At 45.3% G+C, this 25,212-nt stretch overlaps 1 protein-coding gene across 1 annotated transcript in view; it reads right to left on the reverse strand.

Annotated features, from left to right (window-relative positions):
- Positions 1 to 2,384: 2,384 nt before the first annotated feature.
- LOC149330750 (uncharacterized) overlaps positions 2,385 to 25,212 on the reverse strand; it is a 36,724-nt gene continuing 13,896 nt past the window's right edge. The window contains exons 7-16 of the mRNA XM_089561406.1: positions 24,335 to 24,505; positions 22,779 to 22,853; positions 19,210 to 19,515; positions 18,112 to 18,177; positions 13,321 to 13,473; positions 11,691 to 11,921; positions 10,027 to 10,186; positions 8,218 to 8,409; positions 7,049 to 7,129; positions 2,385 to 5,635 (exon numbers count right to left, since the gene is read on the reverse strand). Coding sequence (XP_089417532.1) covers positions 5,457 to 5,635; positions 7,049 to 7,129; positions 8,218 to 8,409; positions 10,027 to 10,186; positions 11,691 to 11,921; positions 13,321 to 13,473; positions 18,112 to 18,177; positions 19,210 to 19,515; positions 22,779 to 22,853; positions 24,335 to 24,505 — 1,614 coding nt within the window. The 3' untranslated portion in view covers positions 2,385 to 5,456. The remainder of the gene's footprint in view (positions 5,636 to 7,048; positions 7,130 to 8,217; positions 8,410 to 10,026; positions 10,187 to 11,690; positions 11,922 to 13,320; positions 13,474 to 18,111; positions 18,178 to 19,209; positions 19,516 to 22,778; positions 22,854 to 24,334; positions 24,506 to 25,212) is intronic.

Consider the following 25,212-nt stretch of genomic DNA (forward strand, 5'->3'; position numbering starts at 1 on the left):
GGACTAACCAAAATTAGCGACATGAATCTTTCACCAACATTTATTAGGAACAACCTGCTTCTGCCGATAAGCATGGACAGAAACGCTGACAAGAGCAACACGTAGCAAGCGACAGTACCTTAAAGGATTCATAAAGGCTTGGTGTTGGACTGTAGCTTGTGCACTGAAGCCACCAATACTAGATAAAAAATAGAAAACAAAAGCTGGATTACACAAAGGCTGCTGACGGCTTCTTTCAGAGTTGTTTACTGCACAGCTGTATATATTTTGACTACTCTAGAGCTCGTGCCCACAGCCCCTAAACAGATGGAACACAGTTGAACATCAATGCAACAAACGTCAGCGTAGTAACCTTGATTTCGAGATGCACTTTACATATTCACAACGCCATACACTTTTGCCCTCAACGTAACGAAGTAGATTTTGCAGCATTTTCGACCTAACAAAATTTCACAGCTGCCTTGAAACAAATCTGAGGTACTCTAAGCTTTAGTGGCCTAGAAGTTCTCGAAGTGTGTACAGTGCGGCTATCAGATTAAAATGTGAAGCAGGTAGTGCTGGCAGCTGGCTAATCTAACTTAGTAATGTGGTCTCTTCGCCACAACTGGTTGTCCTGAGTGTTGGCGTAGCATACGCTCCAGCAAGCATTTTTCTGCATTACTTTGAATAGAGTCTTCCCGTGTTTGTCTACGATGGCTCACTTTGTCTGCATGCATCTTGCATCTATTACAGCATCCATGGGGGCAGATGCAATTCTGTCAAATGAAGGCAAGGCAAGTGTCTTGCAAACCATAGAGTTTCTTACTATTACCTAGAGGGAAAGCTGGCGGCGCTGCCCTTCAGCCACCATGGACACTCAAAGCATCATGGGGCGGTGAGCTACTTGTTGCGGAACAGTCGTAGTTTTTCGGGAACACGGAGTGGCACTACTGAGATGTTTCATTCCTAAAACGCTGTTCGTGTGTGCGCAGACAACTTTCGCGCGAACACAGTGTGCAAAAACCATAGTAGTAAAAACGCATAGACACACGACACCAATAAAAGGTTTCACTTTTCTGAAATGCCATTAAAAAACTTCTTGAAGTACCTAAGCAACAACATTTTTTTAAAAACATATTTACTTTTAAAAATGCGCCTGTTAATTGCGAAATATTAGTTTTTATAGTGTTCATTACTTGGCCAATAGGAGAGAGAGTCGTCTCTTATTTTGGGCAAACTTTGCACTTAAATGCTTTTCTGCTCGTTTGTTGCAATCATTAGGACATTCTTGATTATCAAATAGCGCTTATTTTTGCATTATTTTTTGGCCAAAAGTTGCAGTTCCGCAACAAGTAGCTCACCGCCCCATGATGCTTTGAGTGCCCATGGTGGCTGAAGTGGTCTCGAGGGGTCGCCATGCAAACTCCCATAGACGGGCCGCCAGCTTTCCCTCTAGGTAATAGTAAGAAACTATGTTGCAAACAGCCTTGGACAGTTCAAAGGACAACCTCGCTCTCAGTATGGGGTAACAGAGTTCACTGTAGATGGTTTTGAAGTCGAAGAATGCCATCTCTGTCTAGACCACGACAGGTCTTTGCGACAGGGGAAGTGACAGAAGTCCACTCTGAAAAATGTGCTGGTGGACTTTGGATGATGCTATCGAGCCTGACGCCAAACGCAACTGCGTTGTACTCTGTTTTCACGAGGTGTTCAGAGCAGTAGAAGCATACATGTGATATGCAAGATTACAGCACAAACTGGATGCCGTGCAAGCACTGTGGGCATTAGAGTGCTTCATAACACCATTGGTGATGGTAGGAAAGGTACAAGAAAAGGTCACCAATTTTTCTTTCCCCAAAAAGTGTTTTAGAGCAAAACTCTTAGATGCCTGTTCCAGAATTCCACATCGTAGTTGTCGTTGGCGTAACACGCCATCCGACGGATGGTGGAAGATCCTGGAGGGTGGCTACCAGCGTAACACGCCACCTGCCAGCTGTTCTCAAATTTTGCATTACCGACTATCGTAACAGTCGGCCAATTTTTAACTAGTCTTCCATATCAGCTACAGAGATTGCATTTCACTGCAAAAAAACCACGCTGTTGATGTCAGCAGCTTCATTATGAAGTTTGACTAAATGGGAGAGTCTGCGTATCCCTTGTCTCTACCCCTGGTTTTGTGTTGGTGTTATTTACACATAGATAACTCACAATCACAATCTAGCCGCATGACAGTTGAGGGCAGTGACAGCAATGACATCGGACCACTGTTGTACAAAAGCCAGCATCTGTTCTGGGCACTTGTCTTAACTTAGTATGTATGAAAAACTACACCGCCCTTGATAAGAAAAAAAAAAAGACTGGCCTTGCTTGCAGTAAAAAGTACTATGCTCGCAGAAGTCAAAATCAAGGGTGAACGAGTATTCTTCACATAGCCAGTACAAACATGCATACAAGTTACACACACTATGAACACTTCTACACGTGCCCCTTAAAACAGAGGCGTATCCAGCATTCTTCAAAATTATGCTACAAAGCTGCCCGCCGGCCGCCAATTTCTGGCAGTTAGCAAAGGCAGCACTTACAAACAATGGCTTCAAAATGGCAGTGGCCCTCTGAAGCCCCTTTTCGTCCATTTAAGTAATTTACAAATTTCGGACAAATCAGTGTCCTGGATTTTGAAGCATGGTGGTAACCAGGTATCACTGAAGCACAAAATGAATTCCGCTCAACCGTTGGGGACCTAGCAGTGCTTTTTTGAAGTTCGCCAAGCGCGCTGCGAAACACTGCCTGAGGGAATACCGGCTATGCTTCAGGTGGGTTCTTTATGTCACACAGATGCTGATTCAAAAAGAATTACAGGAATCGATGCACAGGAACGGGCGTTATTCAGTGAAGAAATTTCAAAATACAAGCAAACAAAACGCTGCCCTCAACTCTATTTTGGCGGGGCTTCCCACTCCTATTTCGCTCTCCCAATGACGGCACCTGGCGCAACCAATCAAAACAGCCAGCCAGAGCACGTCGCGGAAGTTTTTACTCCATGGTTGCCTGCTCTGTGAGACTGGCAGCGTTGTTTCCATGCCAGAGCGCCCCTGGTGGTGTATTTATTTTACTTGCTTTGCAGGGCTTTTATCTAAGACAAACAAATTGTTTTTGTTGATCTCATATAAAATGCACACAGGTGACAAAATGTGTCTCTATTTATTCACACAATTTGCAGAATATTTATTGTTTGTCCGGTCATCAAGATTGCGCCAGGTGATGTCATATCCGCTGCTAAAAACCCGCCACTGTGTGGCGACACCATCAGAGCCATGAAGTTGTTTTTGGGAGGACATTAAAATATTAAAAAACTGAATGTACGCGGTATTACCGACGCTAATAGCACCATTATAACTCACTGTAGGCAATCAACAGGCAAAACAGTTAACTAAGATTGTGTTTCTGGGCCCCTTTAAATCCATGCACATCCCAAGCCCCCACTGTTCCTTTTACCTGCTTTAGTTTGGGACTAAGTGAACATTAATTGTTCATTGCAGACTGTTACACAGCACAGCCAGTCAATATTTTAGCATTTCTTGACGTGCTATGGGTCTGCATGCATGTTGGATAAGAAGGGACAGAAGTCGCAACATCAATCTAAATTTAAATAGGAAAAGCCCGCACCAGCCGCAACTAAAACAATGATTGCATGCACCACAAAGGCAATGGCGATAAAGGCGTTTGAGCGAAAAGGCTGCTTAGTATGAGGTGTATCTACTGGCTGTATCACTGTGCAGATTAATTGAAGCGCTCGGTATTTAAAAATATACACGTGGCACTACGTTCCAAAGTGGCTAGACCCACCTAGTTAGTCAACGCTGAGCGAAATGCATAGAAAGCACTTCTTATCACATCGCTACAGTGATAAGAGCTGTAAATTTGTGCGCTGTCAAGTGGTCTGATGATGATAACCTGTGGCTGCCGACAATACCATTGTGTTCTAGGCAGTGACCACGCCAAAGGTGCTCTACGCAGCAATGTTTTATGCGTCTATACATCAGGACGATTCAAGAATGCAGAACACAAATTGCGAATGCAAAATAGTCATTAAATAAAACACTACCTCCCACTGGAGGATACATGTAAAAGAATAATGCAGCTCATGTTACAACTACCAATATAAACTTACTTCACTCTCCTCTTCGTTCTTCCCCACCCCCAGGTAAAGCGTTTCTAAGGCTTTGCACAGAGTTTGCAAAAATGAAAGGCGCGTACCATATCATGGTCATATAATATCGTATAATGTCGTGCAAGGACCGAATTTTTTTTTAGTTCGGGGATGAATTTTGAAGCAGCATACATGAGTTTAAAAAAAGGAATTTTTTGAAAAAGTTTTTAGTCCAAAACGAGGTGGGGTGCGGCCCTTGCACGATATTACACTATCTATGAGGCCAAGTTAATTAAGAACAATTAAAAAAAAAACAAAAGAGGAAATCAAAGGCTCTTTTGATCTGCAAAATGCATGCCCTTGTACCTCTATTCACAATTCACACTAGAGAAAAAAAAAATTTTGAAAAAGCGAAACTGTCCATAAGGGCATCTCCACTGAGCTCCAATGCTTTAGTCCTTCAGGCCCCTTCAGTCTCCAGGCGAACGTAGAATATGCTTTCAGAGCGCGCGCACACACACACACACAAACACACTGTTAAGAGTTCACTCGAAGCATATGCCTATGGGATGGAATGCTGGACAGCACACACAAACTAAACAGGCACAATGCGTCTCTGAACTGGTCTTTGCAGATATAATTCTTCACACTTCTTGTGTCCATCCATCCTCATTGCTGTAGGCACAGCTCAATTTTGAACTCTCCACTCTCGAAACCCTTGAGACACACACCAAAGCACACACAAACACGCCGCCGGTCCCAATCCTTTCACATTTGGTTTCACGAGCCGTCCATCATGCATAGAGAGATCGGAATGCGCGTTCGCGTACCTTTACTGACTTCTGAGAGCCTTGGCACTGAAGATGCTTGCCTTATCACTCAGCCATTACATCTGCGCCCTCAACCAAGGAACCACATTGTGAAAGTACGCAGAAACGCGATACTGTCATCAAGGATAAAAGAATTAAGATAAAAACCTCTGCGATTAAAAGAAAGCGCGGCTAAAATAAAACGCCATCCAAACTTCATGGCAGCCACCGTGTAGCTGCTGTGTGAACGTTGCCAGGTTGGTTTGCCGTTCTTGTCGGTGCAGCAATCTTGCACGTCACAGTTGCTTCCAAAGTCGAAACTGGGAAGTCCTCTGAACGTGCGAGCAAGGCAACGCAGCATCCGTGCAAAGCTGGATGGTCTGGTTTCAGAAGCACAAGATTCCGGGCGACCGTCTCGTCCGCCGTGATCCCGTGAACACTGCTGTCGCACTCGCGTAGGTTTAGATGAAAACCGGAGTTTTCCTGGACACACTACACTCTCCGCCGAGCCGAGGCCTTCACTTGAAACGGCCGCCGTGCAGATGGTAGACGCGTGGTTGTTGTTGATGACCCCTGACGCTTGTCAGCACCGAGACCCGAGATGATGGAGTCTGCCTGTTGATGCTGGAGGTGCTCAGGCTTTTGCGCATCTGGCCCCTCACTGGCCGCTGGTTGCTGGTAGACACGCCCGGCACAGCTGAGAGCCAGAAGTGGGCACAAATCACCACGCAAACTCGTTGCAACATACCGCTTTAGTTTGTTATGTTTCACTGCATAATGTTTCACTCTCCTCAGAAGGTGTTTCAGAACCCCTTTAAGCGTAACAATGCTTAAGGGGGCTCTGAAACACCTTTTGAGGAGAGCACATAAACTCAATAACTGCACTGAGTTGTCATGAACACCTGGGCCAAATAATACGCTTCTACACGTAGCAGAGAACCCACAATCCCGCGCGAAAGTTGGTGAGCTCTTTCCGGCGACGGTTTCATGTTAGTACCTTCCTGCGTATGCCAGTTAAGAGATGGCTATCGGTCAAGATTCTGTCAGATGTCAGGCAGCTACCATGGCCAGGGCCGATAAGTGGCATAGCTCCGGCGGATCAGGAAGCTCCCCCCCCCCCCCAGAAGTGGGGCCAGCGGAGCAGCGCCGACCTTCTAGCGTGAAAAATGTGTCGAAAGGAGTGGGGAAGGCGCAAAGACGCTGAAATTCAAATTTTGAGTACACGTAACTCAGCTTCGACAAAGTACATCAAAAAATTTTTGCTGGAGGAGATTCGTGAAGCGGCGTCCTTTAACATCCTGACATATCGAAACTTTATTAGAGCCCCTTTTACAGCTTCTTTAAGGCCCCCACTTTTCTGCGGCCAAAAAAATAAAATTCCGTGAATCGAAAACAAAATATTGGAAATATTCCACGGAAAGCATTTTCTGAACCAACACCCTCTATGTTGCCGTTTCTTCCCTCGCTACTTCGTGTGTTAGTGTTCCGGGCCGCACAGTTCTGTACCCGTTCGCCTCTTTTTTCCTTTCTGTACTTCTCACGGTACTTTCGCTGCAGTTTTTCCTAACGGCTGGCAATACTTTCTTTCCACATTTGTAGCAACTTTGTCGCTACTGCGTGCCGTGTGCTTCGCCTCGATGACAAGTTTGCTTTTCCTCGCAGCTCACAAGCAGCGTGGACGAGCTCACTGTGGGGGTCAAAGAACGGCAGAAAAAAAAATTCGGGTAATACTCATAGCTTGGGTCCAAATATAATGCAAAGTGCTTTCTGAAGCAGACAATTTAAGGAAACAAAAACTTGCATTATATTAGTACAAATATGGTAATGCTTTTGACATATTTTGACAGGTGCAGTAGCGTGACTCTTCACAAGTGTGTGAGTGTGTTGCTGCCGGAGTCGTGGCACTTGAGGCACTAGAGTCTGATCATGCCCAACATTCTCACAAAAAACTTTGAAAATTGGAAAATGGTAAAATATTGAAGGCAATGATCCATTCTTCTGACAAAATCTTTCTTTTAAAGTGTTTCCATCAATTGCGCTGAACAGTTAAGACTGCCATAGAAACCGGAACGCTTTTGGTGACAGCAAAAGCGTTAATAGAAAAACTCACCAAAGTTGGCCCGCACACCACTGTTCTCTTTGTGGACTCCAGAAGGTCGATACTTCGTGAACTTGCGTCGAACTGGTGAAACTGGAACGAAAGTGACTGTCAACATTTGTCAAGCAGTGCACTTCTGGGGAGGGGAAGAGGGGGGAGGAGGGGGAAATGGGGAAAAGCTTCTAATGTTTTTGTCAGATCCATGAGCACTGAATCATTTAGACACAGGAGTACAGCCTCAGGCAAAATTTTGTTTCACATGTAAGCTCATGGCAAAACTGCCGCGTCTATGGCACGGCACGTTACTAGCTGTTGAGGCGTATTTCAAGCATGACTGCTATGCACACAGGGTCCTCACAGACCCTGTGGCATCTTCCTACACTATATGTAAGGGCTGGAGTTTCAGTTTCCATTTTTCGAAAATTCGGCAGACTTTTTCCGGCTTTTTTCTTTTTTTGGAATGCATCCTTCATTTCTTTTCTGGCGAACATTATCCGTTGTTTGTGAATTGTGTGTGTGTGTGTGTGTGTGTGCGCGCGCGCGTCGTGTGTGGCGAACATTATTCGTTGTGTGTGAATTGTGTGTGTTGTGTGTGAATTGTGTGCGCGTGCGCGCGCACACACACGCACACACACAGTGCGATATGTGTGGCATTCTTGTGCAGTCAAAGTGATATGTATGGTACCTTGTAATTGTAACTAACAAAACGACCCATGAGCTTCATTCGCACAACCCTACTACACCCGCGTGCGACGTGCGATCAGATGCCAGGGCGCTCTGTTACACTGAGACCCGAACAAAAGCATCGCTGAAGCTGGCGGATAACACAAAGCAAAGACTCATAAGCCAAATCCACAGACAATCTGCAGGGCATGCCGAGCAGTGAAAGTTCTTTAGCCTTTTGGATTATGAATAGCCTTTTGGATCGACTTCATCCAGCTAATGGCAAACTGTGTTGTGTTGAGTTTAGTGGCGCATAAGCTGCTAAGGCTATCATGTGCCAAGCTCAAGGTAAAGGAGAATTGTTTTCTACAGATTTTTGCTAATATGTGAAAAAGCATAGTTCTAGCTAGCAATGCGAGAGGAAGGAAATTTTATAAATGGCTACAAGCAAAAAGCTACAAAGAAGGCCGGGCAACCTCAGCAGCTAATGGCAAACTGAATGCAAGAGAGATGCTCACTGGGCTCGAAGGTTTGCAGCCGTGGCGTCCGGCTCACGAATGTGTCGTTAGCAGTAGACGTGGATGGCACTGAGGGGCTCCAGGAAGGCTGCACAGGGGCTGCAACGGCATCGCTGCTTCTACTGCGCCGGTGTCGCCGCGGATGCGGGGAGCCGTGCGGAAGGCGCACAAAGGTCATGTCGCCTGCGGAACCTACGACAAAGTTTCCACGATGTGACATGGAGAAGCCTGGCAGGTAGTTTGTCCTGCTGCCCAAAAAGTGACAGCTTCTATGCCCATCTAGATAACACTGCAGGGTAGAATCCAGAACACGAAATTCTTAACACTCTTTAGGAAAGTGGGACATATGTGTCCCACTCGGTTTAAAGGACAACTGCATAGGTTTTAGAAATTGACGAGCTTAAACGGGCCGAATGTGTGAAACTCGCAGGTAAAACATGCGAAGTCCTTTTGGGCTAGCATTTGAAATGGGGATGTAATCGCTGATGAAAATCGCGACGGTCTCCAAGCTTCTCCGCAGTGCACAGCGCCAAGTGGGGGATGCATGATGTCATCGAGCGTGTCTATGCATTTCCGACGCATAAATGCTGGCTTCGAAGGAAAATAAACCAATGCCACCGAAGAAAAAGCCTGTTGAGCATTGTTTGACAGCATCCGAGGCATAGCAGGGTGTGGTTGACGATAACAGTAATTTGACATCTACCCTTCTGTGATGTCACACTGAGCTCAACCGCATTCCTCTGGTGCTTTGAGGAGAAGCCTAAAATTCAATCGTCGATTACGTCACTATTTTAAATGCTAGCGCAAGAACACTACGCATGCTTTACCTACAGTCTCTACAGATTTGAATCCTAGAATATCTTGGAATTCTCAAAAAGTGGTGCAGTTGCTCTTTAAGGGCTGACAAACGGACAACGGTGCACCTATGTACCATATTGTTACGCCGCGCAGTGGCTTTTGCACGCAGAACTATAACACAAGGCATTCAGTGTGTTTTTATTTTTCGCTAATAGGCTTCCACAGTGTTCCGAGTGTTTTTAAAAGCATGGGTGCCCAGTTCGCCGTGCCCAAGTTTGGCGGGAAAGACAAAGTCTGAAAAAATGGCTGGACTTGCGAGTCTTTTCAATCAGTCAACTACTACACCAAGCTTGATTCAAGTTTTCTTATGGGCCAAAAAGACTGAAGTATGGACGCATACCACATTTGAGATCTTTTGAAGAAGTCGCTGGTTCAAATGTGCAGACCCTTCATTACAAAAACCAAAGTAGAGGGGTTCATTATGCGAACACATACATTATACAAGTAAATACATTAGTTTACTTCCTCAGTTTACTAGTTCCTAGTTTACTTTCCTCAGGCCTATTCGAGGCCTATCGGACGACAAAGGACACATCAAGGCTACACACGACACCAGGAAGGTATGAACGAGAAGGGGTGCACTATCTAGATTATTGCGAGACCGACAGAACAGACCTGGCACAAACTTACAAATGAAGCTTATTCCAGGCTCACGCAAATGTGCTACTATGGCACTCAATATGACTTGCAACGCAGCTGAAGCGAACCAACTAAGTTTCCGCTTTATAGAAAATCAGTGAGCCTTCAAACAGAGCACCCAGCTTGCATGAACATTCAGTGCACTTTGTTCTTTGCATCAACAGCTGAGTGCATCGATTTCCAGCACGGCTGGGCTCACACGGCTTCAAGAACTGAGTTCCTGCCACACTCAGTGTTGTGGCTCATATCGAGTGTGATATGTACAGTACATTAAGAGTGACTGCACAGCTGCGGATAGCAGGAAAAGCTCACCTTCAGAGGAGTCTTCAACCGTGCTGGGAGGCACCGATGCTGACTTACGCCGAACTGTGGTCGGCAGCCGCCAGTCGGGGGCATGCAGCAGGGTTGCCAGGTCCGGCGCCCCATCCACCATTTCCTGTTCGTCGGCCCACGTGACACCGCGACCTTTGGCCTACAACACCATGTAAGGAACCCCGTGAGACAGCCGATAATATAAAAAAAATTCAGGGGCACTTTGACGATCTGAAGTGCGCAAGGCGAAAGCCTTGCCACCAACGAGACGACGGCTGTAGGCACACATGAGGCGGCTGTAGAGTGACTTGGATTGGCTAGTCATGATGACTAACTAGTCATGACTTGTGACCAGTAATGACTAGTTACAACTTTCACTTTAGATGTAACGGACAGATGGACAGAGTCATGGCCATGAGCATGAGCGCTCAAAGGCTTTCGCCTTAAAAATAGCAATACACAGTTATATCTGTCGCATGGGCACTTGCTCGTCGAATCAATGGCTTTCCAATTTCTGGAGACACTTGGGCACACTGCAGTCACAGGTTGAATCCTGATGTTCACTCGCAGGTCCGCATATGACTTCACAAGATGGCGTTAGGTGCAGCCAACAGGTTTAAGTTACATGCAGCAACACATGCACAGAAGCAACATGCGAACAAAAGCACAAATTTTAAGTGAGTGCGGTTCTGATTGAAGGCTGAAGGTTTTTTTTTTTTAGCAGGGTTGTTTTGTAGGCCAGTTCGTGATCTATACTTCAAGAAATGCTTCGGCGCGGCAGACAAGGACAAGACGTAGAGGTTTTTTTTTTCCTGACATGCAATATGGAGGGGGGGTCGACTTACAATTGTGTAAATACGATGCTACCATATTACTTCCATTAACAGCATGTGCAATTCATGATACGCGAAAACTATTGGTTTTAAGTTTTTATATCCCTTTCTTCCCAACGTGTAATGAGTGTGACATTACACTTGACGGCTCTCAATATTTCAATGCTCCTTTCAACGGACTCAACATGGGCACTTCCGCGATAGTACCCCAATGGCACTGCAGAAGCCTAGCACACCCTCAAATCAACTTTATTTTCTCCCTCAAGGAGAAAAGACGGTGACGGGGAAAAGCCGCATCACTGCGGCTTGACGAAGCCCGGCCCCCTCTATGTACAGTTCGGCAGTAGCACTAGGACACATTATACCGGATTTAAATTCACATTTCATAGGCCCAAAATTAGCACTTTACAGAATGAAACACTTCAGGTGAAAGCACATCCAGTTAGAAGTACTATCAGGGACAAAGTATACTCCACGTGGCAGGAGCCGGAGCAATGGCAAACGGCGTTGCAGCGCCATCTCCAGGTGGCATCTGGGATCGAGACAGCCAATGTTATCAGGACCTTTGTTATCAGCAGGCATGTCGCTTGGCTTGTTTCAACATTTCGTGGTTTAGCTCGCCAAAATGCCGCAGTTTTCCGTTGCTCCGGCTCCCGCCACGTGGAGTATAGTACCACTTTTGTCCCCGATAGTACCTCAGAAACACACTCATTCTGAAACACATCAGGCTTTAAACATGATAAATTTAAAAACACATTCAGATTGAAACCCATTCGAGTTTAATAAACTTCAGCTTTACCCAACCACGTACGAAGGAAAGCGCGGGCCCACCTTCTTGATGACGGCCGCGTGGGCTTCGCGCTGGTCCATGCTGCACCAGTCCCGCCCCTTGATGACGGAGTAGAGGTTCTGCAGGTGGGGAAGGGCCACGGAGTTGAGTCCCTCCCAGTGGCTGCACTCCTGGCCCAGGGTCTCGGCCAGCTGTGCAAGAGTCTCCTTCTGGCCCCGGAGTTCGACCAACTCCACAGCCTGCTCCAGGGCAGCCACCTCGGAATTCAACACCTGCGACGCGGCAAGAAGTCCGAACTGAAGTCCCGACCTTTGCTCACCTCGGTTGGACCGAGACGACGGAACTGCTTGCCAGTGGCGAGAATGAACTAGGAAGGCGAAGAAAAAAAAAGAACTGACTGCTGGGCGATTATGCTTGAGCAATGCAAGATTCAGCGATTGCTGTGTGCGGTGAGACATGGGAGAGGCCTCTGCCCTGCAGTGGGCGCAGCCAGGCTGATGATGATGATGCTGTAAGGTGAGGTGGCGCCCTCTGTGCATGAGGGTGCCATAGATCCGTGGCGTGGCCAACACTGTACAACTGAGAGATGTGCCCTTGACAGCCGTCGCTGCAAAACATGCATGTGAGACTGGCTGCAGTCTTTTGGACTAAGTTATACCTAGGGGTGTGTGAATACTGAAATTTTTGGATACAAATCGAACACGAATATAAAGAAAAAATGGCATCAAGTATTGAATATCTGTTCATTACGAAAAAGATATTTGAGAAAATGATAAACAGGGAAATGCTGTTGCCCTTATTATTATTATTATTTTTTTTCTTCAAAACAGTGCTAACAAAAAATATACCTCCGCCCCTTAAAACTAATATTCCCAGCGATAAGTGAGTCGTTCACTGCCGAGCAAACATCAACGCAGCATAAGGCAAACAACTGATTTTTACCAAGAACAAGAATTGCAGTTCCTCTCAATGGACATCACACGTGCCATACCTGTACATATGCTATAGCGTAAATAGAATACTCGTATATAGTACCTCTCTCCCTCCTATCCTTTCTGCCTGTCCCCTTACCTCTTTCATTTCATTTCTCCATTCTGCCTGCTAACCCTCGATTTGTGCTGGCCCAGCCCGGGAGCTTCTAATAGCAATGGCAGATGCCGGGGCTGACAAAAACCTTTTCCTTCCTTTTATTATTATTTTTAAATTAACCGCTACTACTACTACTACTACTACTTCCTCTCAGTGTCCCTTTAACATTCCAAAGCCGCAAGCGGCATATGAATGATGCAGTAGCGGAGGGCTTAGGACTAAAATTCGACCACACGAGGCTTTGACCACAACGTCCTTAGACATTGCAAAAGACAACAGGCTCTTTAGATTTCGTCCTCACTCAAATGTAGGTGTCGCAGTAGAGATTCAGAACCCCAATGTTGAAAGCAGCGGTTACAACGCTCGGCTGCTGAGGCTAAGATCTGCTCCTTATTTCAATCATAAGTCATTTACCGGGCATAGACCAATTCCACGCGATGTTTCGCGCGCCATTTAAAGAAAAAAGAAAGCATGAAATGAAGAAATTGTCTCCCCGCATTTGAAAACCCTGCAAAACCCTGCACTTGACCAGAGCCAGACAACAGGAACTGTTGATGGAGGCAGGGGAGAGTTTACACTCACCTCTGTGCATCCTGCCGCAGCAGCTTTGCTGGCCAGCTCTTCCCCACACTCAAAGTTGACGCGCCTCTTGGCATGCAGCGCATTAAGTGCCTCCTTGGCTGCAAAGCGCTTCGAGGCTTGAGCTTGCAGGAAGTTGTCGAGTTTCTCAGCCTCCTGGATAGAGGGGGAACAGAAAAAAAAAAAAAAATGATGGCAGATTTGAGTGGTTAGGCCGAACCCAATCAGCACCGGTAATCGGCCGAACAATGGAAATGTATTGGCAAAGGCCAGTTTTACAAAGTGAAACACTATTTCCAATATTGCGCCGATTACTTGCGCTGCTTGGCAATGTGAATTAGGTGCGTTAGCAATTCGGTTTTCACTTCGGTTCTGGTGTTCAGATCCGGTGTTCATGGATGGCAGTTGTTCGGATAGCGGCACTGGACTCGTCAATGTCCATATATGCGGAACTGGTCATTCTCTACATTTATAAATCCCTGGGGAGTCTTTATACTACTCCTGACGCAGTGGACAAGCGATGCGCCACTGCCCTCCTATGGCCGGTGCTGCCATCGGTCGGACTTGGGTTGCGTCCAGGGTGCTCTTCCCGAAGAGCCTTTTGAGATTGAGCTGCCACTTGACACTCTGCAGGTTGCTAGATTTTGCTGCCACTTGACACTCTGCAGGTTTAAAATCTAGCAACCTGCAGAGTGTCAAGTGGCAGCTCAATCTCAATATATATATATATATATATATATATATATATATATATATATATATATATATATATATATATATATATATATATATATATATATATATATATATATATATATAAACAATATAAAATCTAGCAACCTGCAGAGTGTCAAGTGGCAGCTCAATCTCAAAAGGCTCAATGTATATGTATATATATATATATATATACATATCAATTTAGAATATTACTGAATATGTTATTGCTTAAAGATAATTGATTAGGAAAACAGAAGAAAAAGAAAAAGCAACCACATGCCGCCGGTGGGATCCAAACCCACGACCTCCAAATTACGCGTCCGGTGCTCTACCAACTGAGCTGCGGCGACGGCTGTCAAATCTTCTGCTTTCAGGGGTAGTTATGTTTACAGGGGACCTAACATTGAGAGTGTTCACACGCGCCACCCACGTTCTTAAGCGGCGGACGTAGTACATCGTGAGTTTCCACTGGTGTGACATAGAACATCATCGAACGGTGAGGGTGGAAGCTGTGTGAGGACCCTCTTATGCTTCCTATGGCATCATGGCTGCCAGAACCGGGGCCCTCGTTAAGCAGTTAACCAGGTAAGGGAAGGGTAATGAGGGGCTCGTTATAAATATGAAAGAAGCCAACAGCCACAGAAACTAAGGGAAACACAGGGGATTTTTTTTCTTCTGCTTTCCTAATAAATTATATTTAAAGGTGCACTGAAGAGGAATCTGAACTCGTCTTTTTGCCGCGGGAACTCGATCTACACGTTCTGAGCATTCTTAGAAACTGCGATTTATTGCCCTGTGTGGCTGATTTTCCTAATTAAATTGAATTAACGTCCGGCTCCCGCCTTTTGTTTTTAATTCTCTCTCGTACGGTGGGCGGAGTCGACCAACGCGTGGAGTGCCTTGCAGCCAGCTCCGTGGAGGCTTTGCTTTCGCTTTATTTTGTTTTTTTAGGTTTCCGTGAATAAATAGTTTCATTCGCAGATAATATAGCCGCAAAATAAGCCCGCAGAAATAAAAATACGTGCGGACTATTTGCTTCTACGGACTACTACGTATTACTCCGCCGATGGCAGAGAGGCAAGCCGCCACGGGACTGGGTGAAAGGCACTCCCAGCGTTGGTCGACTCCGCCCACCGTACGAGGGAGTATTAAAAACAAAAGGCGGGAGCCGGACGTTAATTCGATTTAATTAGAAAAATCAGCCACACAGGGCAATAAATCGAGGTTTCTAAGAATGCTTGGAACAAGTCGTGGCGACAAGTTAAAGGATTCGCTAACTCCAGTGATAACACATTCAGTAATAGTCTCCATTGATCAACACCAGAAAGTGAATAAATATTAAAAAAAAAAAAAATCCCCTGTGTTCCCTTGCTTTCTGTGGCTGTTGGCTTCTCTCACATGTATAACGAGCCCCTCATTCCCCTTCCCTTTTCTGCTTAATTATATATACAGGGTGTTTCACCTAAGACTTTCTGCAATTTTTAAAAATAAGCTATTTGAATTAGATGCGCGCTTTTTCTGGCATAGCATTGTCAGTGGTGTAGTACATCATAATGCAGCTAAGACGTGCTAGCTAGCAGGCTTGTTAACCAATATTTAATAGTTAACTTTTAAACTATTACCGTTGGGCTCCTTAATTATTGAGAGGCATGTAGCCCATCGTAAGTAATGTCCATATCCGTTTTTAGAATTTCAAGAACGCGATTATCCTCGGCGCTGTGGCCCAACAAATTTTGGCTATTTCGACGAGTTAGGTTCACTGGAGAGGTTGCTTTGCCTGTAAGCTTCTCAAACCGCATGTATTTTGGCGCGATGTAGGCGAAATTTGTTGGGCCACAGCGCCGAGGATAATCGCGTTCTCGAAATTCTAAAAACGGATATGGACATTACTTACGGTGTGCTACATGCCTCTCAATAATTAAGGAGCCCAATGGTAATAGTGTAAAAGTTAACTATTAAATATTGGTTAACAATCCTGCTAGTTAGCACGTCTTAGCTGCATTATGATGTACTACACCACTGACAATGCTATGCCAGAAAAAGGGCGCATCTAATTCAAATAGCTTATTTTTAAAAATTGCAGAAAGTCTTAGGTGAAACACCCTGTATATATATATATATATATATATATATATATATATATATATATATATATATATATATATATATATATATATATATTACAGTCTAGCCCCCCGTGGGCAGGTGAGCAGCCTGCCACAAAACAGGCCCCAGACAACCAGACACCCAACGGCTAAATTAAGGGAAAACGCACTACACTTCTATAAGTGCTAGCACACTAATAAACTAGCAATCTTATCCCCGGTTCATCCTCGGAAGACAACAATTATATGCACACGCTGGTGCTTGCACTAGCAAATCATGACTTGACGTAACGGATTCCCGACAGCAGCGTGGACAGTATCGCTAGGCTCTTGCCAGAAACCCACCACCTAGAAAGCAGCCGTACCACCGTATAAGCGACCTTTCATCAAACCTGCATTCAACAGCCTGAAGTTTTTGAAACTCATTCAGACTGCAACGCTGTAACAAGACAGGGCTTTGACTCATACGAGAGTCTTGCTGCTTCCATATACTGGGGGTTTCAATTATTTAATACAGTCTATTTTTTTAACCCTTTGAAGGTTTTTGCCGTATATGTACGGCGGCGGTTTTCTGTCCCGCAAGGTCTTTGCCGTACGGGTACGGTTTCGATCTTCCGTTTAAAATTTTGCGCCAAAAGAACAATGCGTGCTCACTGGGGGGTGCTGCCACCTCTTAGGACTTACAAGAAGTGTTTGAATTTTGTGCTGCCTTCTTACGGAGATAAGAAGAACTTATGTCTAGCTTTAGCGCGGCGGCACAGACTGCGGGAACACCCCTTTTGTAGTTTTGGTTTCGCCGCGTGATCGCAACGGAGTCACGCGAAATTTGAGTTTTCTTTTTGTCAGCACTATCTTGCAGGGGCTGCCGAAGTTGATTTCTATCTTTATTGGCGCTGCTCTTAGCTTGCTTATCACCGTTGCTCGCGAGGTATTCTCGCCCTCTGTGGCAACGCGCCTACGTGGTTTCGATTCCGCCGCGGGATCGCAACGAAGTCGCGCGAAACGTGTTTTCTCTTTGTGGGCACTGTTTTGCAGAGGCGGCGAAAGTTGATTTCTATCTTTATTGGTGCTGCTCTTAGCTTGCTTATCACCGTTGCTATTCTATTCTATTGAACATTTTCCAGTTGTGAGTGATGCTGTCACCAAAGTACTGTTCCTAACTTTTTTTTACTATTCATTCTCGATTATATACATTTTGTAGATTCAAGATCCGCAATAAAGTAATCTGACCACCTGGGAAAGTTTTCTTCAAAATAATTCAACCCTCAAAGGGTTAATACAGTATTTTTTTTTAATGACAGGCAAAGACACTCCACTTCAGTTTCTACGGGTTGACGGTACTGTAGGACAGACATTATTTACGCGACAGAGTGCCACAACAAGATGATTAATTAACTAAAAAGTTAACTAACCTTCCTATTCTTGGTATTTTTAGGGTACATAGCTAAATTCTGAAGTCGAAGCCTATCAAAATCAAAGGCAAGCCCAGTTTTTTTTAAATTTCAGAAAACGGCAGTGTCGTCAAGGCGTTCAGCTTTGCACATGGCATGCAGACTGTACAATTTACAGAATTTTGGGTGTTCTGAACACTCTTACGCGCAACCACACGATAGTGACAGTTACGTAGTACACACCATGAGCAATGAGTCGTGGTGCCGCTGTGACCGGTGTAACTAAATCCGCTGTAACCGTTGACCGGTGTAACTAAAACAGCCGTAACTAAATCCTGTCAGCCGCACACAGATCAACATAAAGGCATTTCCTGTGTTTCTGCACGTGGATTTGGTCCGCCTTGGATGACATGAATATTTTTCGCAGATTTTTAAGACCAGGATTCTATTTATTGCATGCGGGATTGGTGTACCATTACACCCTGCCTTCACGAGTACACCCCAGTCCACCCCGGTGGCACACCCAAGCTTTGTGGAGCTCACACTTACGTTCACCTCCACCCTGTAAAGCGCACGCTCACCTTGGCTGAATCCTCGTGCAGTATCCTAAGACTTCTCGCAACTTGCTGCTTCCAGTTTTCTTTTACCTAGAAAAAAATCAGAAAAAAAAGTCGCAGTTTTTTTTCTTTCTTCTCCAGTATTCAATCACGCACATTAAATGGACGTAAAAGATAACGTCATGCGTCATCCACCTGAACCCGCCTCTTATCTTAGAACTGGTTTGGTTTGGTTTATGGGGTTTAACGTCCCAAAGTGGCTCAGGCTATGAGGGACGCCATAGTGAAGGGCTCTAGAAATTTCGACCACGTGGGGTTCCTTAAAGGTGCACTGAAGAGGAATCTGAACTTGTCTTTTTGCCGCGGGAATTCGGTCTACACGTTCAGAGCTTTCTTAGAAACTGCGATTTACTGCCCTGTGTGGCCGATTTCCCCAATTAAAACGAATTAACGTCCGGCTCCCACCTTTTTTTTTTAATTCTCCCGCGTACGGTGGGCGGAGCCGACCAATGCGTGGAGCGCCTTTCACCCAGTCCCGTGGCGGCTTGCCGCTCTGCCATCGGCGGAGTAATACATAGTAGTCCGTAGTACCAAATAGTCCGCGCGTATTTTTATTTCTTCGGGCTTATTTTGCGGCTATATTATCTGCGAATGAAACTATTTATTCATGGAAACCTAAAAAACAAAATAAAGCGAAAGCAAAGCCTCCACGGAGCTGGCTGCAAGGCACTCCACGCGTTGGTCGACTCCGCCCACCGTACGAGGCAGAATTAAAAAAAAAAAGGGCGGGAGCCGGACGTTAATTCGTTTTAATTGGGGAAATCGGCCACACAGGGCAATAAGTCACTGTTTCTAAGAATGCTAGGAATGTGTGGATCGAGTTCCCGCGGCAAAAAGATGAGTTCAGGTTCCTCTTCAGTGCACCTTTAACGTGCACTGACATCTCACAGTACACGGGCCTCTAGAATTTCTCCTCCAAAGAAATTTGGCAACTAAGGTACAACCAGAAAGTAACTACTGCACGGTCGTAAACTCGGTACAACGAGAAAGTTACAACCAGAAAGTAACTACTGCACAGTCAGAAATTCGGGCAGTTTCCCTGGACGATGACCCGACACTCACCAAGCTCGTGCGGATCACCGCCTCGTGTTCCCAAATCTGCTCCATGAGTTTAGCGCGCACCCCGTAGATCTTTTGCGCCGCATTGACGTAGTACTCGGTCTCGGGACTGGCCGGACTCATCTCCGGTGACATGACTGGCGTGGACGGCTTGGTCATGGCCGCGCTGCCGACTGCTGGAGGGGCCTGTGGTAAGGCGTCACGGCTTGCCATCGCCAACTCCAAGCTCTTTTCGAGCTCTTGCACCTTGGTCGCAAGTGCCGCCTTATCACTCTCGGCGCTGTCCAGCTTGCGCTGTAGGCCGTCGACCTGCCGGAAAAAACGACAAGAATGTGTTACTGGCCAGTCAATTGCAAAGCACCTACCTTCTGTGTCCCAATCTGACAAACACCCCTTTTAAAACAAGTAACACCTCTTTTTAAGGGGGGACACTGGTCTTGAAAAGAAAATTTTATTAGTTTAGTCACAGTTATGAAATTTTCAGGGAACATGTATTTTTGTACGCTGATTCTAGATATGTCATCTAATTTCGTGTAAAACAATTCCTTGAGCACTTATGCACTTTTTATGCAAGTATTTTGCGGAGAGTTTTGAAGAAAATTTGCTGCAGGAAACTCGCTGAAGTGTATGCCATTGGGTTCTCTTGACACCAAGGAATACAATAAGGGTAAAATTATAATCCTGGCTCTCATAGAACTTGAGTAATAGGGTACTGAAGCTGCAACTTCAGACACAGGAATACACATTTTCCTTCTCATCTCTGAAGCGACAACTTCAAAACTCTATAACTTAAGTTCTATGATAGGCAGGAAGACAATTTCACCCTTATTGTATTCCTTGGTGTCAAGAGAACCCAAAGGCATACATTTCAGAGAGTTTCCCGCAGCAAATTTTCTTCAAAACTCTCCGCAAAATGCTAGCATAAAAAGTGCATAAGTGCTCAAGGAATTGTTTTACATGAAATTAAATGACATATTTCGAATCAGCCCACAAAAATACATATGCCCTGAAGATTTCGTAACTGACTTCATTAATAAAAATTTTTTTTTCAAGACCAGTGTCCCCCCTTAAGTATTCATATGGTTTCTGACTGGGACAAAAATAACTAGGCACAGTAAAATCGCGTTAATTCAAGATCACTGGGACCATGAAAAATATTCGAATTAACTGACACAGCATAGGAATGGGACCAAGGCAAGGAATTCCATTGTGGGAACATGCTACCTTTATTAGACGAACTTTGTGATTGCTACATACTGCTGCAGAAAAAAAGTCTACCCCCCAACAAAATGCTTTTGCCAGCAAAAAAAAAAAAAAAGTTGACCGCAAATATAAGCTGATGTAAAGTCCTCATGTGAGACAGGTATTAACACTTTCAGGCAGCACCTACCGTACCTCTTCAAAACCAAATTCTTTCCATCTAAACGGACTACACAGACGTCAAAATAGACAATGGACTTTCTGTCTTGTATAAAGCATCATAACGCTCGAAAACTGCAATACCAAAATATGGCTTGTCAATGCGTGCATGAGGAATCTCATTTTTTTTTCAAAGATGCACAAGATATTTGAAACACCCCCACAATAAAATCTGTACAAATGAAAAAGACCATCCTCAAGAACACACTACCAAACACACTGTTCAGAGAAGCAGTGCTAACATACAAAACAGCCCCTCAGCTGCAATAAGAAGAAAGTTGAATTCATCTGAAATAAAGAATTCGCTCCTAGGCATAGCACACTCCCAGATAAAGCGACCAGTTCACAATGTACACAATTCAGCATATGGTGTCTGAAATGGCCAAACATACCGTATTTACTCGCGTAATAGGTGCACTCGCATAATAGGCGCACCCCTAGTTAGGGCGCGAAAAATCAGATTTTTTTTATTTCCGCGCATAAAAGGCGCACCCCGAACTTGGCACTGTGATCAATACTGTATTTACACGATTGCAAGCCGACACTTCGCCACCCCCCGCTTCCCAATCTTTATTTTAACAAAGTTTTTGCTGAACTGACTACTAGTCCCTACTAGTGCTGCTGCGGACCCACAGCACATACGACATCGCGTAGAACAGCCGCACACAGTTTTCAGGGATGCTCACTTTAAATGTCTGTTTGGAAAGCTTCATCTCCAGCCGGAAACGTTCCCGACTTAGGCCCACGAAAACCTCGGCGCTTGGAGTCGCGTACGAAAATTTAGGGACGCCGCAGTCGCAACTGCCGCACTTCTCGGCCACGTCGTATTTTCCGACCTGCCGCATGCATGCCGTGTTCGAGAGCAAACTCCCAGACGAGTAGCTGTTAAGGTGCTTGGCCGTCGAGCTAAAACAGCAACACTCCGCGGCAAAGCCATAAACCACGATGAACTATCGCGCTACCGTAGATCCCGGCACTTGACAGCAACAAAAAACAAAACAAAAAAAAAAAAAAACGAGCTGGAGATGCTGATATGGATAGCGAAAGCTCGCGGCGGAGGAAAACGATGATGATGATGAGCTTGGCCTTGGGCGCCCTCCGTGGGCGGCGTCTGGAAGCTCCTGTGCACGTGCGTGGCCTCCGCGATCAAGCGCCCGTTGCGCGCAGCCGGAGCCGATCGCGGAGGCCTCGGCGCGTGCATTCCAAAGGCTATTCCCGCCTGTGTCGTGGAAAGTTTCGGTGCGGCCCTTACACAGATCTTTTTTTTAAAAACATTTTCTTCGCAAAAACGGGGAGCGGCCCGTACACGAGTGCGTTTACGCGGTGTGTTCAATTTTGCGAGTCGAAAAATTTCCGGAAATTTTACCCCGCGTAATAGGCGCACCCCGAACTTTGAGCCGGATTTTCTGGAAAAAAAGTGCGCCTATTATGCGAGTAAATAAGGTACTTTGGGATACTCAATTTTCTTTCCTCCTATGAAAGTCTCCTAACGAAGTTTACATCACAGTCAGGTTTGAACACTTCACATGAAGATTGATAGGTATACGTAGTTTAATGTCCTGAAGCAACATATGGGCTGTAACGGGTGGCACAGTGGACAACAAATTGCTTTGACCTCTGCGGTTCATTAACTTGTACATGAGCATTTTCATCATTAGCCTCCACTGAAATCGGCAGCCATGGCCAGAATTCAAGACTGTGGCCGTGGTATCAGCAGTAGAATGCCATAGCCACTGACCCATCACAGCGGGTCTTATACGATAAGCTATGGTGTACCAAGATACAGCAGCACTGAGATGGCAATGATGAACACAGTTTAGTACGCAGTACCAAGTGTCTACTCTGTGCACTGAACTGTTACGCTGAGAAATGACGACCAACTTCTGGCCACTCTTCTGGATGGCAGAGGTTCTAGCACACCTGTCTATAACACTTGAATGCTGCCCTGCCACACAAAGAAACCGAAAGTTTTGAGCAGGTACTCTGCTGTAGATAAAATGCTGGTGCTAGATCAAGGGCGTTCAGCCATACCATTTGCCCTAGCAACTGCACTACACCAGTCATTGAGTAGCCGAGCTTACAGCGCTCAGATTAGCACGCTGCCGACTGTACGCAAGATGTACAACATGCGTGGGAGGCGTGAAACAGCTTACCTTTTGTTTATACTCTTCAATGAGTGCGCTGTACATGGACATGTGCACATTGACATTCATGATGTTCTTTTTGGCCTGTGAGAAAAAGAGAAAAAGTTTTACAAACGCAATGCCAGGTTTGGATTACCTTGCCCCCTTTTTCCAAAGCCTCACTGAGTTCCTTAAAAGACTTTTACGGTTTCCAAGATCTTAAGAGCGTTGGCGCTTATCACGTTTCGAGATTTCGTGGGGTCTGCTACCACTCTAAGATCACAGCGCCATCTGTGGCAGCAACTAGAAAACGCACATCTCGCATTGAGACTTGTAGCGCCATCTACAATACCATTGTAGAAACAACCACCTGCGGCGTGCCAATGATGACGTTACAGTCCAATATGGTGGACAGATTTGATGAAGGTGCCAGTGAAGATTTGTGTGATAGTTGGTTGCAATATGTACAAATGAAATTTATGTGAGTGTGTTTATCATATGGGGATATAAACATGCAAATTCGTATTCCCATTGGTGTACCTCCCTTTAACCCCTTAACCGTTTTGGACGAGCTGCGCTCGTCCTTGCCAAACTGTCCCCAAACCGTTTTGGACGACTGTAGCTCGTCCTCGCCGAATAGGTTCTTCCTTTCAGCGTTTCGGACGAGCAGCGCTCGTGTGGGGCTTAGATGGCATTTTAGGCAACAGATGGCAGCACTGACCTGATAATTTCGTTTTCTTCTACCGCATAAACATTTTTTTCGTATGGCAACCTGGGTTTTAAAAATGGCGTCCGGCGGAGCCGATGCGTGTTTTGTTGAGCAGTCTTCTCGGAAAAGACGCTTTTCTTCCTCGTCACCTTCTTCGAACGATGGTGATTCAGACACCGAAGTGTACATTGTTTCAGGGAGCGAGGACGATAGTGATGACGCTGTGTTGATCAGCTCTTTCGATGAAGAGGACAGCTCTGATGCAACATCGCGAGCGCACAACAGTGGATGTAGATCGACGTCAGCAACATCCCTACGCGACCCCCTCGGTTTCCTTTTTTCGCAGCTCCCGGTTAGACCACTATAAGCTCACCTGATGACTTGCTTGAATATATTTATCGCTTATTACCTGCAGGAAGTTGGTTTTCTGTATTGCGAGGAATAATAAACTTCAATATGCTAATTTGACTTCATGTTTGCTTCAAATATTTTTTTAAAGATCGAATGCATGGTTTTTATTGCAATATTAATCGAAATCAGGAATAAAAAAAATAAGCAGTTTTGTTAAGAAATTCGTTGACATAACAAAACGGTGAAGGGGTTAATTAATCTCATTCATATCAATTCTGGTAAACCAAACAGCTAACGATCGTTACTTCGTCTTCGAGACAGTGGCGGCCTTTTTTTTTCTCCGTACATCATGCGTATTCGAAAGAGAAAGCAAAAGGCCGAAGAACAACAGAATCTACGGTTAGTGCAGCAGATTCACAGATTTTCGCAAAGCGGCCTGGCGTGTTCGAAATAAGATGGAAAGGTGGCAGAGTTCATGCCCTTCAATAGTTGTCGCTGTAAAATGTTGAGAAGTCTTGAAGCTCACCTGTAGTTCAATCTTCATCGCCCGCTCTGCGTACTTGAGCGTGTTGTACGTGTCTGTGTAGCTGAGCTTTGATGGTGTCACAGCGGCGATCATAAGTGTCCGGCACGTACCGCCCAGCGAGTCCTTCAGGATGTGAGTCAGTTTTGAGCCCCGATATGGAATCCGCTGCACCTGTGGAGACAAGGAAAGGAAGAAAAAGTGAGGCAGGGGGATGGACAGCTCTATTTAAACTGAAAAGTGGACGTGGCATTCGTTAATTTGTTCTGGCTATTTATGCTCAGACATCAATGAAATTCGCTGTGCACGTGTAATTACCAATGCTAGTACCAGTACAGTTCACTTTTCGACAATTAAAACTAGAAGAGGACCAAAATTTGTTTCACCCACATGCAGTTCGTATTAAGGAGAACCCCCTTTAGTACACTTGATGCTGACATGACCAAGGCCTTACTCTGGATGAGTTGGCAGTTCGAATTAAAAGTTGGAGGTGCTCCCAATAGTACCACCCAAGCTGAGCAAGTTATACTGGCTCCCCAAAGCCCTCCCACGGTATACACTACAGTAAAAGCTCATTAATTCAAACTTGAACGGACTGGAAAAAATTAAAATTGTCCGAAAGTTCGAATTATCGAATGACCCCAAAAAGCTTTATCAAGAACCAAGTGCATCATGGTGAATTAATCTGGTGAAAGGTTAGGCAATGGCCGTTTGCTTTTGAGATGAGAACAGCGCAGCAATGACTACCTTTCATGTTTCCATCAATGCTTCATTGCATGCGGGAGCATCAATGTAGAACTGCTCCATAACTGTAAGGGCCTCCTTGGCACCCTGCAAGGTGCAACGTGGTGGAGCTCCACCTCTACCATGTCACACCCTCT

Source organism: Amblyomma mixtum, chromosome 9, assembly GCF_055824585.1.
Source record: "Amblyomma mixtum isolate Tamu chromosome 9, ASM5582458v1, whole genome shotgun sequence".
In the NCBI taxonomy this organism is placed as follows: domain Eukaryota; kingdom Metazoa; phylum Arthropoda; class Arachnida; order Ixodida; family Ixodidae; genus Amblyomma; species Amblyomma mixtum.